Raw genomic sequence first — 18743 nt, 5'->3', positions numbered from 1 at the left:
CCTGGTGCATGTAAGTGCATTGTCAGTGTATAATGTGCTGTGCGGGGAGTCACTAAGATCCTGCGCCTGATATCCTGCATGTGTCGCTTCCCCGCTCAGGTCCCCGGAGTTCACCTTCTTCTTCCTGGTGCATGTAAGTGCATTGTCCGTGTATAATGCTCTGTGCGGGGAGTCACTAAGATCCTGCTCAGGTCCCCAGGGTTCACCTTCTTCTTCCTGGTGCATGTAAGTGCATTGTCCGTGTATAAAGCGCTGTGCGGGGAGTCACTAAGATCCTGCGCCCGATATCCTGCATGTGTCGCTTCCCTGCTCAGGTCCCCGGCGTTCACCTTCTTCTTCCTGGTGCATGTAAGTGCATTGTCCGTGTATAATGTGCTGTGCGGGGAGTCACTAAGATCCTGCACCCGATATCCTGCATGTGTCACTTCCCCGCTCAGGTCCCCGGAGTTCACCTTCTTCTTCCTGGTGCATGTAAGTGCATTGTCCGTGTATAATGCGCGGTGCGGGGAGTCACTAAGATCCTGCGCCTGATATCCTGCATGTGTCGCTTCCCCGCTCAGGTCCCTGGAGTTCACCTTCTTCTTCCTGGTGCATGTAAGTGCATTGTCCGTGTATAATGCGCTGTGCGGAGAGTAACTAAGATCCTGCACCCAATATCCTGCATGTGTCGCTTCCCCGCTCAGGTCCCCGGAGTTCACCTTCTTCTTCCTGGTGCATGTGAGTGCTTGATCTTGCGACACAATTCCGTTTTTAAATTCCGCGGTTTGTCCGAATCCGTCGGGTTGTTCGACGGCACGCCCTCCCCCCATTTCTGTTGCATGCAAGCCGGCGCCAATGGGCCACAATCCGATCGCATGCGCCAAAAACCCAAGGCAATTCGGCGCAAAAATGAAACCCGACGGAATCGCGGTCTGCGGACCCTTAGTAAATGAGCCCCATTATTTTTCGTTCTATATTTCTGTGTGTGTGTTAAAGGAAATCAACCATTTGTTTTTATGCACTGTGAACCAAACATAGCTTGAGAATGCTGTAGCTACACTGATGCAGAAATATATCTTGTTTAATCCCTGATCCAAGTGGTTTTGCTCAAAAAAAACTATTTGCTCAAAAAGAGTGTTTTGTTATATTTTGTTGTTTCTCAGTTGTTGTTGCCTTGTTCTGGTTAGTGGGTGCCTGCGCTTAGAATGAATTCCTAGGATTTTGCTGAAGATGTGTCTTTTTGGGTTGTTCTGGTGGTTTTATGTATTCTCTCGCTCCCGCTTGTGGTTTTGCCTACGGCCAAGAAGCTACAAGCGGCGCGGCGCTGTATGAAGTGCAGGGAGATGTGAGTGGGCGCTGGGGGTGCGTGTGTTTGCCTTTCTGGCGGCGCAGTGCTCGGAGGGATCCGCGGTTGTGTTATTTGCGGAGCTGATCCCTCGGAAATCTCCGGAGCTCGTCTACTCAGATGTCTCGTTGTCTTTGTTAGCGTCTTCACGTTCTGCCTCCGTCTTCTGACAGCGCACGTGGCCCCATCATAAATTTATATTCTTCCCCGTCGCCTCGTCTTGCATAAATCGTCATGACAACTCATCGTAGGAATTTTAGGGGCAACGCAGGAACATCAATAGAGGCCCCAAAAATTGCAAGACGGGTGCGCTCAAGCGCTTTATCCGACGCTACTATGGCCTCCAGGCACAAAGCGACTCCACAGAGAAGTAACTACAGACATGAAAGATGGGCCAACACAGTCCCCCAAAACTAAGCCAACAAGTCACTGGGGTAGTAAGATGTCATGCAGGGAGTCTAGAGGGGGAGATCCACCCAGTCCAATCAATGGGACACGTGGAAAGACAATTCTATTGCTTTACATGTTTAGATCCTTCCAATATCATCAGGATCCATCAGCAATGGTGCTACAGGTCCGGGGCTTGTGCATGGATGCTGATGGCAAAGAGTTTGTGACCGGCGCGTAGATGCTCCCAATCCTCCCGTTACTCCCTATCCTAGTGGTTAGAAGAGTTAAAGGAAACCTATAATCAAAATCCATCAGAATAAACCCGGGACATTACTCATAGATCCAGGAACTTCTCTTATCAGTGTCATCCATGGCCTCCGTCCTTCTAAAAATCAACATTTAAAATTATGCTAATGAGCCTCTGTGTGTTGTAGCCTCACAGGCTGTTACACTGTCTACTCCTGCTCCCTCAGCACTTTCCCCATCCCTCTGCCTGATGTAATCCTCACATAGTGGGAAGGGGAAGTTTTCCTGCACAGTGTAATAGCCTAGGAATCTGCAGTATGAAGCGGATCTGGGAATCGCCCCAGTAGCCTTTCAGGCTCATCAGCATTATTTTAAAAGTTGATTTTAGCAGGAAGGAGGCCATGGATAACACATATAAGAGGATACCACAGTCCCGGTGCCCGGATCTAGGAGTAATGTCCCGGGTTTATCAGGATGGATTGTGATGGAGATTTCCTTTTATCCACAGAGCAGCGGATAATTGTATAATCCTGGAGGGTTCTACAGCCGGAACCACAGACAATCCAGAGAATAACTCCACGTTCTCCCGCCCGGGTCCATGTCAGGGGGACGTTCATGGGGCTCCTACTGCTCAACGTTGTCTTTTATGTGACAAAAACCTGCATGTTCCCTGACAAGGGGCAGGTCTCCAGATCACGGAGGCCTCAGGCAGCGGACCCCCCCCGGATTATACTGTTACCCCACATCCTGTAGATGGGGGAGACATGTAAGCCTTGATACAACTGCTCTGGGACACATTGCAGCGGGTGCAGAAATACAAAATATCCACAACCCACAAAGTGCCCAAAACCGGACTCTGCGGATCTCTCCTGCGCCATAGAGAAACCCGCAGCCGCCTCAGCAGAACACTCTGGACTTCTGCTGGTTCTGATGTAGCGGCTTCTAGAGTAACATATTGTTACATTTCCCTGACAGATATTGTGCGTCGCGTTCACACCACGTAGCCGCAGTATTTGTGTGAAAACTGTCACTAAAAATCTCACACATCAGGAGGAGCTGAAAGACGAAATGTGAGAGAAAACTTTGGCAAAACTTTGGTTTCCTTCGTCACTCAACGATATTCAGATCTGATGGTTCCTCCGTGATGGAAGGGTTAATAGCCATAAATAGGTTAATTCATATGTACAGCATAGGGGGGAAAAACCCACCCATATGGGCCCCCAACTCAGGTTCTACCATCCAGTGACAATAGTGGTAGGTACTGGTTCTCCTCCCTATCAATAATCACTGGATATAGGAGGAGACATGTCCGCACTCATACACTTGTCCTGTGTCTTCCGTTTTCTAGCAGCGACATCTTGGATTTGTAAAAGAGAACCTGTCAGGTGGATTTCTGACACTAAAACGCCCACAGGTCCTTATGGGGTGTTTATACTTGTCTAGATGTGAGTCCGATGATACATTATAGTTGGGAGCTTGGCACAGACCTTGCACTGGCGATGAGGCACACATCTGGATGGACTCAGATCTAGAGCACTTGACGCCTCCTGTGTCAATGCTTCAATGAAGCTGGAATAACACCCTGGATTCATAGTGCACACTGTGTACCTACAGCGCTTATGTACTGAAGCCTGGCTATACTACTCCGGCTTCATAGTGCACACTGTGTACTTACAGAACTTGTGTACTGAAGCCTGGCTATACTACTTCGGCTTCATAGTGCATACTGCATATGTACAGCGCTTGTGTACTGAAGTCTGGCTATACTACTCCGGCTTCATAGTGCATACTGCATACGTACAGCGCTTGTGTACTGAAGCCTGGCTATACTCCTCCGGCTTCATAGTGCACACTGTGTACTTACAGGACTTGTGTACTGAAGCCAGGGTGTACTACTCCGGTTTCATAGTGCACACTGTGTACCTACAGGACTTGTGTACTGAAGCCAGGGTGTACTACTCCGGTTTCATAGTGCACACTGTGTACCTACAGGACTTGTGTACTGAAGCCAGGGTGTACTACTGCGGCTTCATAGTGCACACTGTGTACCTACAGCACTTGTGTATTGAAGCCAGGGTGTATTACTCCGGCTTCATAGTACAAACTGCACATGTACAGCGCTTGTGTACTGAAGCCTGGCTATACTACTCAGGCTTCATAGTGCATACTGCATAGGTACAGCGCTTGTGTACTGAAGTCTGGCTATACTACTCCGGCTTCATAGTGCATACTGCATATGTACAGAGCTTGTGTACTGAAGCCTGGCTATACTCCTCCGGCTTCATTGTGCACACTGCATACATAAAGCGCTTGTGTACTGAAGCCTGGCTATACTACTTCGGCTTCATAGTGCACACTGTGTACTTACAGTGCTTGTGTACTGAAGCCAGGGTGTACTACTCCGATTTCATAGTGCACAATGTTTACCTACACCACTTGTGTACTGAAGCCAGGGTGTACTACTCCAGCTTCATAGTGCACACTGTGTACCTACAGCGCTTGTGTACTAAAGCCTGGCTATACTACTCCAGCTTCATAGGGCATACTGCGTACCTACAGCGCTTGTGTACTGAAGCCAGGGTGTACTACTCCGGCTTCATAGTGCATACTGCATACGTATAGCGCTTGTGTACTGAAGCCTGGCTATACTACTCCGGCTTCATAGTGCATACTGCATACATACAGCGCTTGTGTACTGAAGCCAGGGTGTACTACTCCAGCTTCATAGTGCACACTGCGTACCTACAGCGCTTGTGTACTGAAGCCAGGGTGTACTACTCCGGCTTCATAGTGCATACTGCATACGTATAGCGCTTGTGTACTGAAGCCTGGCTATACTACTCCGGCTTCATAGTGCACACTGCATACATACAGCGCTTGTGTACTGAAGCCAGGGTGTACTACTCCGGCTTCATAGTGCACACTGTGTACCTAAAGCACTTGTGTACCGAAGCTAGGGTGTACTATTCCGGCTTCATAGTGCATACTGCATACGTACAGCGCTTGTGGCTGTACTACTCCGGCTTCATAGTGCACATTGTGTACCTACAGTGCTTGTGTACTAAAGCCAGGGTGTACTACTGCAGCTTCATAGTGCACACTGTGTATCTACAGTGCTTGTCTAGTGAAGCCAGGGTGTACTACTCCGGCTTCATAGTGCACACTGTGTATCTACAGTGCTTGTCCAGTGACGCCAGGGTGTACTACTCCGGCTTCATAGTGCACACTGTGTATCTACAGTGCTTGTCCAGTGACGCCAGGGTGTACTACTCCGGCTTGTACACTCTATATATGTCTATTTAGATGTAGATGAGTGTGCTGCCCCTTTAACTAGAGGTTTAATTGTACAGGATTATCATATATGATAGGGATCAATACAGAGCTCAGCAGAAAGTGTAACAATGATAGGATTAGATACATAGCTCAGCAGACTGTATCGCACAGTGCTACACTCTCGGCTGGGTGGGGGTCCTCGCTGGCAGTGATGGGATTCATTACCTGGTTATTTGTCTGTGTAGTCTTTAATCTTTCATGTGTTGCTCAGGGATTATGGGAGGTGGAGATTCTCTAATTGGAAATATGGTTCTCATTAGCTGTAGGCTCCGGGCTCAGGGGTCTGCCCTCTGCGGTGCTGGGGGTCTCACACTACAGGGGGTCACTCTGCCCTGCCTGAAACATTTATATGGTTATTACACCTCCTCCATCATAGCAATATATCAATATACAAGGGTTATTCATCCCAGAAAGACTACACACCTACATAATACACAATATACACAGTACACACCTATATAATACACAATATATACAGTACACACCTACATAATACACAATATACACAGTACACACCTACATAATACACAATATATACGGTACACACCTACATAATACACAATATACACGGTACACACCTACATAATACACAATATATACAGTACACACCTACATAATACACAATATACACAGTACACACCTACATAATACACAATATATACAGTACTCACCTACATAATACACAATGTACACATTACACACCTACATCATACACAATATATACAGTACACACCTACATAATACACAATATACACAGTACACACCTACATAATACACAATATATACAGTACACACCTACATAATACACAATATACACAGTACACACCTACATAATACACAATATATACGGTACACACCTACATAATACACAATATATACAGTACACACCTACATAATACACAATATACACAGTACACACCTACATAATACACAATATACACAGTACACACCTACATAATACACAATATATACAGTAGACACATATATAATACACAATATATACAGTACACACCTACATAATACACAATATACACAGTACTCACCTACATAATACACAATATACACAGTACACACCTACATAATACACAATATACACTGCACACACCTACATAATACACAATATACACAGTACACACCTACATAATACACAATATACACAGTACACACCTACATAATACACAATATACACAGTACACACCTACATAATACACAATATACACAGTACACACCTACATAATGCACAATATATACAGTACACACCTACATAATACACAATATACACTGCACACACCTTCATAATACACAATATACACAGTACACACCTACATATTACACAATATACACAGTACACACCTACATAATACACAATATACACAGTACACACCTACATAATACACAATATATACATTACACTCCTACATAATACACAATATATACAGTACACAGCTACATAATACACAGTATACACAGTACACACCTACATAATACACAATATATACAGTACACACCTACATAATACACAATATACATAGTACACACCTACATAATACACAATGTACACATTACACACCTACATCATACACAATATATACAGTACACACCTACATAATACACAATATACACAGTACACACCTACATAATACACAATATATACAGTACACACCTACATAATACACAATATACACAGTACACACCTACATAATACACAATATATACGGTACACACCTACATAATACACAATATACACGGTACACACCTATATAATACACAATATATACAGTACACACCTACATAATACACAATATACACAGTACACACCTACATAATACACAATATATACAGTAGACACATATATAATACACAATATATACAGTACACACCTACATAATACACAATATACACAGTACACACCTACATAATACACAATATATACAGTAGACACATATATAATACACAATATATACAGTACACACCTACATAATACACAATATACACAGTACTCACCTACATAATACACAATATACACAGTACACACCTACATAATACACAATATATACGGTACACACCTACATAATACACAATATACACGGTACACACCTATATAATACACAATATATACAGTACACACCTACATAATACACAATATACACAGTACACACCTACATAATACACAATATATACAGTAGACACATATATAATACACAATATATACAGTACACACCTACATAATACACAATATACACAGTACACACCTACATAATACACAATATATACAGTAGACACATATATAATACACAATATATACAGTACACACCTACATAATACACAATATACACAGTACTCACCTACATAATACACAATATACACAGCACACACCTACATAATACACAATATACACTGCACACACCTACATAATACACAATATACACAGTACACACCTACATAATACACAATATATACAGTACACACCTACATAATACACAATATATACAGTACACACCTACATAATACACAATATACATAATACACACCTACATAATACACAATATACACAGTACACACCTACATAATACACAATATACATAGTACACACCTACATAATACACAGTATACACAGTACACACCTACATAATACACAATATACACAGTACACACCTACATAATACACAATGGGGCAGATTTACTTACCCGGTCCATTCGCGATCCAGCGGCGCGTTCTCTGCGGTGGATTCGGGTCCGGCCGGGATTTATTAAGGCAGTTCCTCCGCTGTCCACCAGGTGGCGCTGCTGCGCTGAAAAGCATCGGAACGCACTGGAGTTCACCGAGCCGGGCTGAGTGAAGGTAAGTGCAAGCTCTGCGACAGATTTTTTTTTAAAATGCGGCGGTTTTTCCGAATCCGTCGGGTTTTCGCCCCGGCCACGTCCCCCTGATTTCCGTCCCGTGCATGCCAGCGCCGATGCGCCACAATCCGATCGCGTGCGCCAAAATCACGGGGCACTTCAGGTACAATCGGCGCAAATCGGAAATATTCGGGTAACACGTCGGGAAAACGCAAATCGGGCCCTTAGTAAATGACCCCCAATATATACAGTACACACCTACATAATACACAATATACACACAACACACTGTATACTGGGCACATGTATATACAAAACTACTCCAATCATACCCCTGTATATAATATGCTATATCTATAACATACATTCTTAGTCTCTGCTTGTGTGTGTTATAAGTAGCTGACCCTTCCCACAGCAGTCAGGTCAGTATATAAACCACCTACTAGAGCTGCTGCAGAACTTCAATGTCAGACGAATCTCTGATTGATATACATGACACCTCCTGAGCGATCTTTTACTATAAGCCTAAGAGTAGAACCTTATGAATCTGTTACAATGTATCAGTGCAGGTAAAATGTATCAGAAGATTCTCTAGAATGGTTACAATTGTAACAATCTTAATGAGGATTACACTAGGATTGACCATGATTAGTGTCCCACCATTCATGATATTAATGGTCCCATAGTAGTCCAGCCCTTGCATATCACTGGGTTTGCACATGTTTGATCCATTTATTTAGGAGGACCCCCATTCTCCTGACAGGTGGGGGACTTGTGTATCTTACCATAGACCAAATGTATCATCTAGTCCATTCAGGTAAGAGGGAAATTTCTAGGGTTCAGTTCAGTTCTCAGCTCAGGGACGTCCTGGCAGTAAGTGTTTGTTTTCTTAGCAGCGCCCCTCCAGGTGAGATGTGGTATTACATAAAGTCCATTCATTTTAGTGAATGGTCCATGTAATGCTGGGAAATCTGGGTCCTCCAGGACAAGGGACCTACATTACATTACTGATATATTAGTGACCTAAACACCAGCTAACTCTAAAGCAGCAATAAGTGTCATTCTTTCTCCACCCGGACTAATTATCTCTAAGTAAGTGCCCCCCCCCCCCCCCATTCTGCTGTATTTAAAGTTTTTTTTTCCGCACATTTACTCTATGAAATAACAGCAATTACATAAAAAGTGTCAATAGAAAGTAGGGCAGCCTTTATGTAAGTGTAAAAACCATCCCTCACTGAGCCCCAGGCAGCGCAGAAGTCTCCAGCATCCTAGGGGTTAAGGACAGAGCTTCTGTGCACAATGGATCAGCCTGGATCACAGCTAGTGATTTGTGATTGATAATGAGGTCAGGCCCGGAGCACTGCTGCAGTGTCATCTGTATGGTACAGTCCATCTGTATGGTACAGTCCATCTGTATGGTACAGTCCATCTGTATGGTGCATTATCCCTTTAACCAGGCAACATCTGCAGATTATAATGATAGAGACCAGAAACCCTAAATATGGCCGACAGTCATCATGTGCAACGCAACCGCACAGACCGCAGCCAGAGCCTGTGTCATGCATTGTTTCTGGAGAGATCAGACCTTTATGTGAGTTCTTAGTAGCAGCAGGACTGTGAAATATGGAATTATATTCCAGAACTGTATTGGGGGTGTTCTCCCACTGCTGTGCTCTGTGCTCTCTGCAGTCAGTGTGCAGTATTGTCCCTGAAGAGATGTGTAATCAGACATTTGTGTATGTTGTTGGTAGCAGCAGGACTGTGATATGGATTTATATTCCAAGTGCACTGGGGGAATGTCCTCACACTGCTGTGCTCTGTGCTCTCCGCAGCCAGTGTCAGGTATTGTCCCTGGAGAGATGTGTAATCAGACCTTTGTGTATGTTGTTAGTAGCAGCAGGACTGTGATATATGGATTTATATTCCAGGATGTATCTTCTCCAAGTGCACGGGGGCATATCCTCACACTGCTGTGCTCTGTGCTCTCTCCAGTCAGTGTTATTTATTGTCCCTGGAGAGATGTGTAATCAGACCTCACACTGCTGTGCTCTGTGCTCTCTGCAGCCAGTGTTATGTACTGTCCTTGGAGAGATGTGTAATCAGACCTCACACTACTGGTCTCTGTGCTCTCTGCAGCCATTGGTATGTATTGTCCCTGGAGAGATGTGTAATCAGACCTCACACTGCTGTGCTCTGTGCTCTCTGCAGCCAGTGTTATGTATTGTCCCTGGAGAGATGTGTAATCAGACCTCACACTGCTGTGCTCTGTGCTCTCTGCAGCCAGTGTTATGTATTGTCCCTGGAGAGATGTGTAATCAGACCTCACACTGCTGTGCTCTGTGCTCTCTGCAGTCAGTGTTAGGTATTGTCCCTGGAGAGATGTGTAATCAGACCTCACACTGCTGTGCTCTGTGCTCTCTGCAGCCAGTGTTATGTATTGTCCCTGGAGAGATGTGTAATCAGACCTCACACTGCTGTGCTCTGTGCACTCTGCAGCCAGTGTTATGTATTATCCCTGGAGAGATGTGTAATCAGACCTCACACTGCTGTGCTCTGTGCTCTCTGCAGCCAGTGTTATGTCATGTCCATGGAGAGATGTGTAATCAGACCTCACACTGCTGTGCTCTGTGCTCTCTGCAGCCAGTGTTATGTCATGTCCATGGAGAGATGTGTAATCAGACCTCACACTGCTGTGCTCTGTGCCCTCTGCAGCCAGTGTTATGTCATGTCCATGGAGAGATGTGTAATCAGCCCTCACACTGCTGTGCTCTCTGCAGCCAGTGTTATGTAGTGTCCCTGGAGAGATGTCTAGTCCTCAACTTTGTGTATGTTGCTAGTAGCAGCAGGACTGTGACAGATGGATTGTGTTTCACACTCCACTCGGTAAAATATGAATTAGGATTCAGGTTGAATGTCACAAGAGCCAAAGGTAGAGAAAAGTGACGTGGAGCATTTCAAGAGCACAGCAGTGTGAGGACACTTCCAATTCACTTGGAGAAGCTGCAATGCTGGAATATAAATCCATATATCACAGTCCTGCTGCTACTAACACAAAGGTCTGATTACACATCTCTCCAGGGACAATACTTGTGTGGTTACCCCTGCTCACTGTCCGCCATGTTACATTATCTCCAGTTGTGGGTCTGACATTGCTGTGTCCTGTTAGGGGGGGCCCAGTCTCATGGCTGATTCTATCATTGACCAGTAATTGGGGTGCCCCCGTAATACAAGCCCATAACGACGCAGCAATGATGGAAATGAAGCCCCCTGTCCTGGGGGTAATGGGGAACGTCCTCAGTGTCATCTCTAGTGGTGGGTCCTGGGGTCTGACATTGCTGTGTCTTGTTAGGGGGGGCCCAGGCTCATGGCAGATCCTATCAATGACCAGTGACCAGGGCCCCCCATAATATTGTTGGAGTAATGATGTTACTGTGGCCCCTGTCCTGGGGTAATGGAGAACGTCCTCAGCGTCATCTCTAGTGGTGGGTCCTGGGGTCTGACATTGCTGTGTCTTGTTAGGGGGGGGGGGGGGGCGAAGGCTCATGGCTGATACTATCAATGACCAGTGACCAGGGCCCCCCATAATATCAGTGCAGTAATGATGTTACTGTGGCCCCTGTCCTGGGGTAATGGAGAACGTCCTCAGCGTCATCTCTAGTGGTGGGTCCTGGGGGTCTGACATTGCTGTGTCTTGTTTGGGGGTGGCCCAGGCTCATGGCTGATACTATCAATGACCAGTGACCAGGGCCCCCCATAATATCGGTGCAGTAATGATGTTACTGTGGCCCCTGTCCTGGGGTAATGGAGAACGTCCTCAGTATAATCTCCAGTGGTGGGTCCTGGGGGTGCTGTGTCTTGTTTGGGGGTGTTTTAGTCTCATGGCAGATCCTATCAATGACCAGTGACCAGGGCCCCCCATAATATTGTTGCAGTAATGATGTTACTGTGGCCCCTGTCCTGGGGGTAATGGAGAACGTCCTCCGTATAATCTCCAGTGGTGGGTCCTGGGGTCTGACATTGCTGTGTCTTGTTAGGGGGGGGGGGGGGGGGCGAAGGCTCATGGCAGATCCTATCAATAACCAGTGACCAGGGCCCCCCATAATATCGGTGCAGTAATGATGTTACTGTGGCCCCTGTCCTGGGGTAATGGAGAACGTCCTCAGTATAATCTCTAGTGGTGGGTCCTGGGGGTCTGACATTGCTGTATCTTGTTTGGGGGTGGCCCAGGCTCATGGCTGATCCTATCACTGAGCAGGGCCCCCCATAATATTGTTGCAGTTATAATGTTACTGTGGCCCCTGCCCTGGGGTAATGGAGCTTGGTATCTGTATAATTGCTGCCCTGTGATTGTGTCTTTCCATAATACGATGTGTCAGTGAAGCTTCCTGACGTCCGGCGACCTATTTCTCATCCTTCCCCTTCACTCTCTCATGTGAAAGTTGTCATCCAGCTCGTGTCCACCGCAGCTCCCCCTTCCCTCCAGCCGTCCTCCTGCACATCCAGACAGCACCATTCTGATGGATTTGCATGCACCCTCTCCCCACCCCCATCACGTCTTTCCCAGGCAGCATCTTCCCCGTTAGGTTGCACTCATTTTTACCCCCTACCACCTCCCAGCTCCCATCACTTCCATGTAATCCCATGACCCCCCCCCCATCCTCCATCCTCCTCCTCTCTCCACTATCCCCACCGTGTGTGTGTGTTTTATATACTTCAACGTGATCCAACCCCCCAATAGCATCCATTACATCCCGGTACGTGATCTCTTTGTTATTTTTACCCTAATATCTGTGTCTTTTGTGCTCCTTGCATCCTCTATAGACCTAAATATAGCTGCAGATGATGTTGATTTGGTAGCTGCTCGATGACACCCCCACCCCCTCTGTATCCCTTTATTTATCATTGTTGGTGGCTCATCTCTTCCCGTTTTTTTTCCTCCTCTCTCTCTCTCTCTCCTCTCTCCCCCATTATAGATCCTCTAATCTCGGTGCCTGGTCCTTGAAAGGCTGTCGCACGGTCCCCGTGGATTCATTCCATACTAAATGCTCCTGTGATCGCTTATCAAGCTTCGCCATTTTATCCCAGCTCAGTTTAGACATGGTAAGTCCCTCTATAAACATGTAGCGTTGGCGGACACTAAGCTCTCGCCTCTTTCAGGGCTGATGCTCTTAGACTCCCCCTAAACAGCCCCCCGTCCGCCCGTATTACCGGAATGATACCTTTATTGGCTAACCAGAAAAACAAATTGCCTTGTTTAACCTTGCAGTGGGGTCAGGGACCCCTGCACAAGCGATGCTGCGGCAGCCATGAAAGAGTTAAGAGCTTTAGAATGTCCGTCACCCGGCTGATACATTGTATCTTCTTTCTGTTTATGTTATTGCTAATAATAATAATAATAATAACATTTATGACGTGACGTGGCGGCTGCGTCTCGGATGGCGCCGAGCACTGAGCCGCACAAGGTTAAAGGTTCTGCTGCCGGGATTGTGTAGGTGTTGGGTCTTATCATAAGATGTGTACTGAAAACTTAATATTATGAGAAAAAAAAAAATGGAATCATTGAATGCCACCAGTGTGCCACCCCCCTCCTCCACCCCACCCGCTCCTTGCCCGCCTCTCGCTCCCTCTCTCCTTCTCTTTCAAAAGATTCTTCTGCAAGTCTGGAAACAAAATTGATTTGTTGCTGCTACAATGTTGAACTCTAATTTCACGGCGCTTTGTTATGTTGTCATTTTTATTCAATGGTTAGATTGTGTGTGCATTATATATTATCATGGCCGTGACAAGGGAATCGTAATTTGGTAAATTTGTAATAATTTTATAAATTTTTTTTTTTTTCTTTTATGGGAGACTGGATTCTTAACACTATTATTAGTAGTAGAAGTTGTATCTTGTTTTTTAGTTGTTTATCTTTTAAATGATACATGTTATTATTTTATTTTACCATTTTTATATTTTATTTTTTAATATTTATAGTTTTCTTTTGTTTTATTATTATTTTTGGTTTTACTTTACTTTTATTATATTTTAAATTATTATTATTATTATTATTATTATTATTAATATAAAAATAAAGAAAAATATAACATTAATAAAACTGTACTAATAAAAATAAATAATACAAATACAATAATAATAATAATAATAGAAACTATAATATAACCATTATATTTGTAGTATTTATTTTTAGTTTTATTATTTTATTATTGTATTTATTATTATTATTATTATTATTATTATTATTATTATTATTTATTTTTATAATATTATTATTATATTTGGTATTTATTTTAGACTATTGTCAGATTCGTGGTATTCTTTCATTCTTGTATTACTTTATTATTGCAAAATGTTTTATTTATTTTTACATTAATTATTATTTTTATTATTGTTATGCTGATGAATATTGCCATTAATAAGCACAATTAGGGTTGGCCTACTTAATTAGAGCCTAAGGCTGAACAGCAGCAGCACATGGTTCCTTATGGTTCCTTACTGTACAGTCATATACCGCCATATGGTGCCGCCCCTAGGAGCAACACCTTATGCCTATATAATTATACAGCATCCAAAGAATTAAGATACCGAAGCCAAGAAGAATAATCTCCATATGTAAGGAGGAGAGTAGGCCCAATAGATGACTGTACGTGTCATCTCTGTACAGACTGTGCCGCCATATAGCCATGCGCACCCTGTCTCTTATCCGTGTACATTGTTATGATTGATAGATTAGGATTGAATCAGCTGTAACTTTGGTAAAGTTGTGTGCACAGATCCCTATGGTTCTGCACTACAAAGCATAATGCCGCCATATGGTGCTATCTATAGAAGTAACACTATGTGAGATAATACTTCCAGTGATAGAAGCTACTAAGTGTAATAGCAATCATTTCCATATGTGAGTTGTTATACTAGGCCCTAGATAAAGCAATGTGCCGCCATATACTGCTACTCCTAGAGGCCCAATGCCCTGTACTTACAGAATACAGTTTTCTATGAAACAAGTTACCAAATCCAACAGAAGTTACATCCATGTGTAAGAAGAGGGTGGAATCTCCCTATAGGTTACTATAGGTGTAATGTGAGAGCTTTGTAAAGACGGTGCCGCCATATAGCTACATGCAAGATACTGGGGGGGGGGGGGATTTATCATGAGGGTTTTTGTCTTTGTTTGACGTTCATTATTTGTGACTTTACGCAAATTGACGCCAGTGTATGTGATAATGAGTATATTGTCCCGGACATGGCAGCAGTGTGTGCACAGAGCCCTATGTATTATAACGCATAGTGCTGCCATATGGTGCCACCACCTATATCCATTGTATTATTCCAGTATTGTGGTCACAGGAACAATCTCCATGATATGTAGAATTGTGATGAGCGTCATCCTACACATTGGGCAGTCAAAGAATCTCCATATCCAGACATCCAGACTCCTCACTGTACAACCAGAGATCCCCAAAACGATACAATCTCAGACCCCACATCGTACAGCTGCAAATATCACACCGACTGTAAAACACTGTACACAGACCATACACACCATACAGCCACAGACCCTACACCGTACAGCCGCAGACCCTACACTGTACAGCCACAGACCCTACACTGCACAGCCGCAGACCCTACACTGCACAGCCGCAGACCCTACACTGCACAGCCGTAGACCCACACTGTACAGCCGCAGACCCACACTGTACAGCCGCAGACCCTACCCCTACAGACACTACACTGTACAGCCGCAGACCCTACACCTACAGACCCTACACTGTACAGCCGCAGACCCTACACCTACAGACCCTGCACTGTACAGCCACAGACCCTACACTGTACAGCCGCAGACCCTACACTGTACAGCCACAGACCCTACCCCTACAGACACTACACTGTACAGCCGCAGACCCTACACCTACAGACCCTGCACTGTACAGCCACAGACCCTACACTGTACAGCCGCAGACCCTACACTGTACAGCCACAGACCCTACCCCTACAGACACTACACTGTACAGCCGCAGACCCTACAACTACAGACCCTGCACTGTACAGCCGCAGACCCTACCCCTACAGACACTACACTGTACAGCCGCAGACCCTACAACTACAGACCCTGCACTGTACAGCCGCTCCCTACACCTAGACCCTGCACTGCACAGCCGCAGACCCTACACCTACAGACCCTACACTGTACAGCCGCAGACCCTACACTGTACAGCCGCAGACATACACTGCACAGCCACAGACCCTACACCTACAGACCCTGCACTGTACAGCCGCAGACCCTACACCTACCGACCCTGCACTGTACAGCCGCAGACCCTACACCTACAGACCCTGCACTGTACAGCCGCAGACCCTACACCTACAGACCCTACACTGTACAGCCGCAGACCCTACACCTACAGACCCTGCACTGTACAGCCACAGACCCTACACCTACAGACCCTGCACTGTACAGCCGCAGACCCTACACTGTACAGCCGCTCCCTACACCTAGACCCTGCACTGCACAGCCGCAGACCCTACACCTACAGACCCTACACTGTACAGCCGCAGACCCTACACCTACAGACCCTGCAGTGTACAGCCGCAGACCCTACACCTACAGACCCTGCATTGTACAGCCACAGGCCCTACACCTACAGACCCTACACTGTACAGCCGCAGACCCTACACCTACAGACCCTGTACTGTCCAGCCGCAGACCCTACACCTACAGACCCTTTACTGTACAGCCGCAGACCCTACACCTACAGACCCTACACTGTACAGCCGCAGACCCTACACCTACAGACCCTACACTGTACAGCCACAGACCCTACACCTACAGACCCTACACTGTACAGCCGCAGACCCTACACCTACAGACCCTACACTGTACAGCCGCAGACCCTACACCTACAGACCCTGCACTGTACAGCCGCAGACCCTACACCTACAGACCCTGCACTGTACAGCCGCAGACCCTACACCTACAGACCCTACACTGTACAGCCGCAGACCCTACACCTACAGACCCTACACTGTACAGCCACAGACCCTACACCTACAGACCCTACACTGTACAGCCGCAGACCCTACACCTACCGACCCTGCACTGTACAGCCGCAGACCCTACACCTACAGACTCTACACTGTACAGCCGCAGACCCTACACCTACAGACCCTACACTGTACAGCCGCAGACCCTACACCTACCGACCCTGCACTGTACAGCCGCAGACCCTACACCTACCGACCCTGCACTGTACAGCCGCAGACCCTACACCTACCGACCCTGCACTGTACAGCCACAGACCCTACACCTACAGACCCTGCACTGTACAGCCGCTCCCTACACCTACAGACTCTACACTGTACAGCCGCAGACCCTACACCTACAGACCCTGCACTGTACAGCCGCTCCCTACACCTACAGACCCTACACTGTACAGCCGCAGACCCTACACCTACAGACTCTACACTGTACAGCCGCAGACCCTACACCTACAGACTCTACACTGTACAGCCGCAGACCCTACACCTACAGACCCTACACTGTACAGCCGCAGACCCTACCCCTACAGACACTACACTGTACAGCCGCAGACCCTACACCTACAGACACTGCACTGTACAGCCGCAGACCCTACACCTACAGACCCTGCACTGTACAGCCGCAGACCCTACACCTACAGACCCTTTACTGTATAGCCGCAGACCCTACACCTACAGACCCTGCACTGTACAGCCGCAGACCCTACACCTACAGACTCTACACTGTACAGCCGCAGACCCTACACCTACAGACCCTGCACTGTACAGCCGCAGACCCTACACCTACAGACCCTACACTGTACAGCCACAGACCCTACACCTACAGACCCTGCACTGTACAGCCGCAGACCCTACACCTACAGAGCCTACACTGTACAGCCGCAGACCCTACACCTACAGACCCTACACTGTACAGCCACAGGCCCTACACCTACAGACCCTGCACTATACAGCCGCAGACCCTACACCTACAGACCCTGCACTGTACAGCCGCAGACCCTACACCTACAGACCCTGCACTGTACAGCCGCAGACCCTACACCTACCGACCCTGCACTGTACAGCCGCTGACCCTACACCTACAGACCCTACACTGTACAGCCGCAGACCCTACACCTACAGACCCTGCACTGTACAGCCGCAGACCCTACACCTTCAGACCCTTTACTGTACAGCCGCAGACCCTACACCTACAGACCCTACACTGTACAGCCGCAGACCCTACACCTACAGACCCTGCACTGTACAGCCGCAGACCCTACACCTACAGACCCTACAATGTACAGCCACAGACCCTACACCTACAGACCCCACACTGTACAGCCGCAGACCCTACACCTACAGACCCTACACTGTACAGCCGCAGACCCTACACACTGTATGGTGTCAGACCCAACACCCGGTACAGTCGGTTCCGGGTGGCCTTGGTATCAGTGATTGACGTTGTCGGGTAAATACACCTTCCATTCACACAGATAAGAGTCGCGCTGGTGATGAAGGTTGTCTATTATTAGATGCGCTAATACCACCCGTACTCTGTTACCATGGAAACAACATCTGCACCGGCGTTTAA

The 18743-nt window shown here is 46.3% G+C and overlaps 1 protein-coding gene across 6 annotated transcripts in view; it reads left to right on the top strand.

The window, feature by feature from the left end:
- ADGRB1 (adhesion G protein-coupled receptor B1) overlaps positions 1 to 18743 on the top strand; it is a 460553-nt gene that overhangs the window by 338927 nt on the left and 102883 nt on the right. For all 6 annotated transcript variants that reach the window (XM_072151085.1, XM_072151084.1, XM_072151082.1 and 3 more), the window contains exon 18: positions 13108 to 13234. In XM_072151085.1, the coding sequence (XP_072007186.1) occupies positions 13108 to 13234 (127 nt within the window). The remainder of the gene's footprint in view (positions 1 to 13107; positions 13235 to 18743) is intronic.

This window comes from Engystomops pustulosus, chromosome 5 (assembly GCF_040894005.1).
Source record: "Engystomops pustulosus chromosome 5, aEngPut4.maternal, whole genome shotgun sequence".
Lineage (NCBI taxonomy): Eukaryota > Metazoa > Chordata > Amphibia > Anura > Leptodactylidae > Engystomops > Engystomops pustulosus.
The sequence above is the reverse complement of the archived record's forward strand: the minus strand, read 5'-3'. Positions and strand labels throughout refer to the sequence as shown.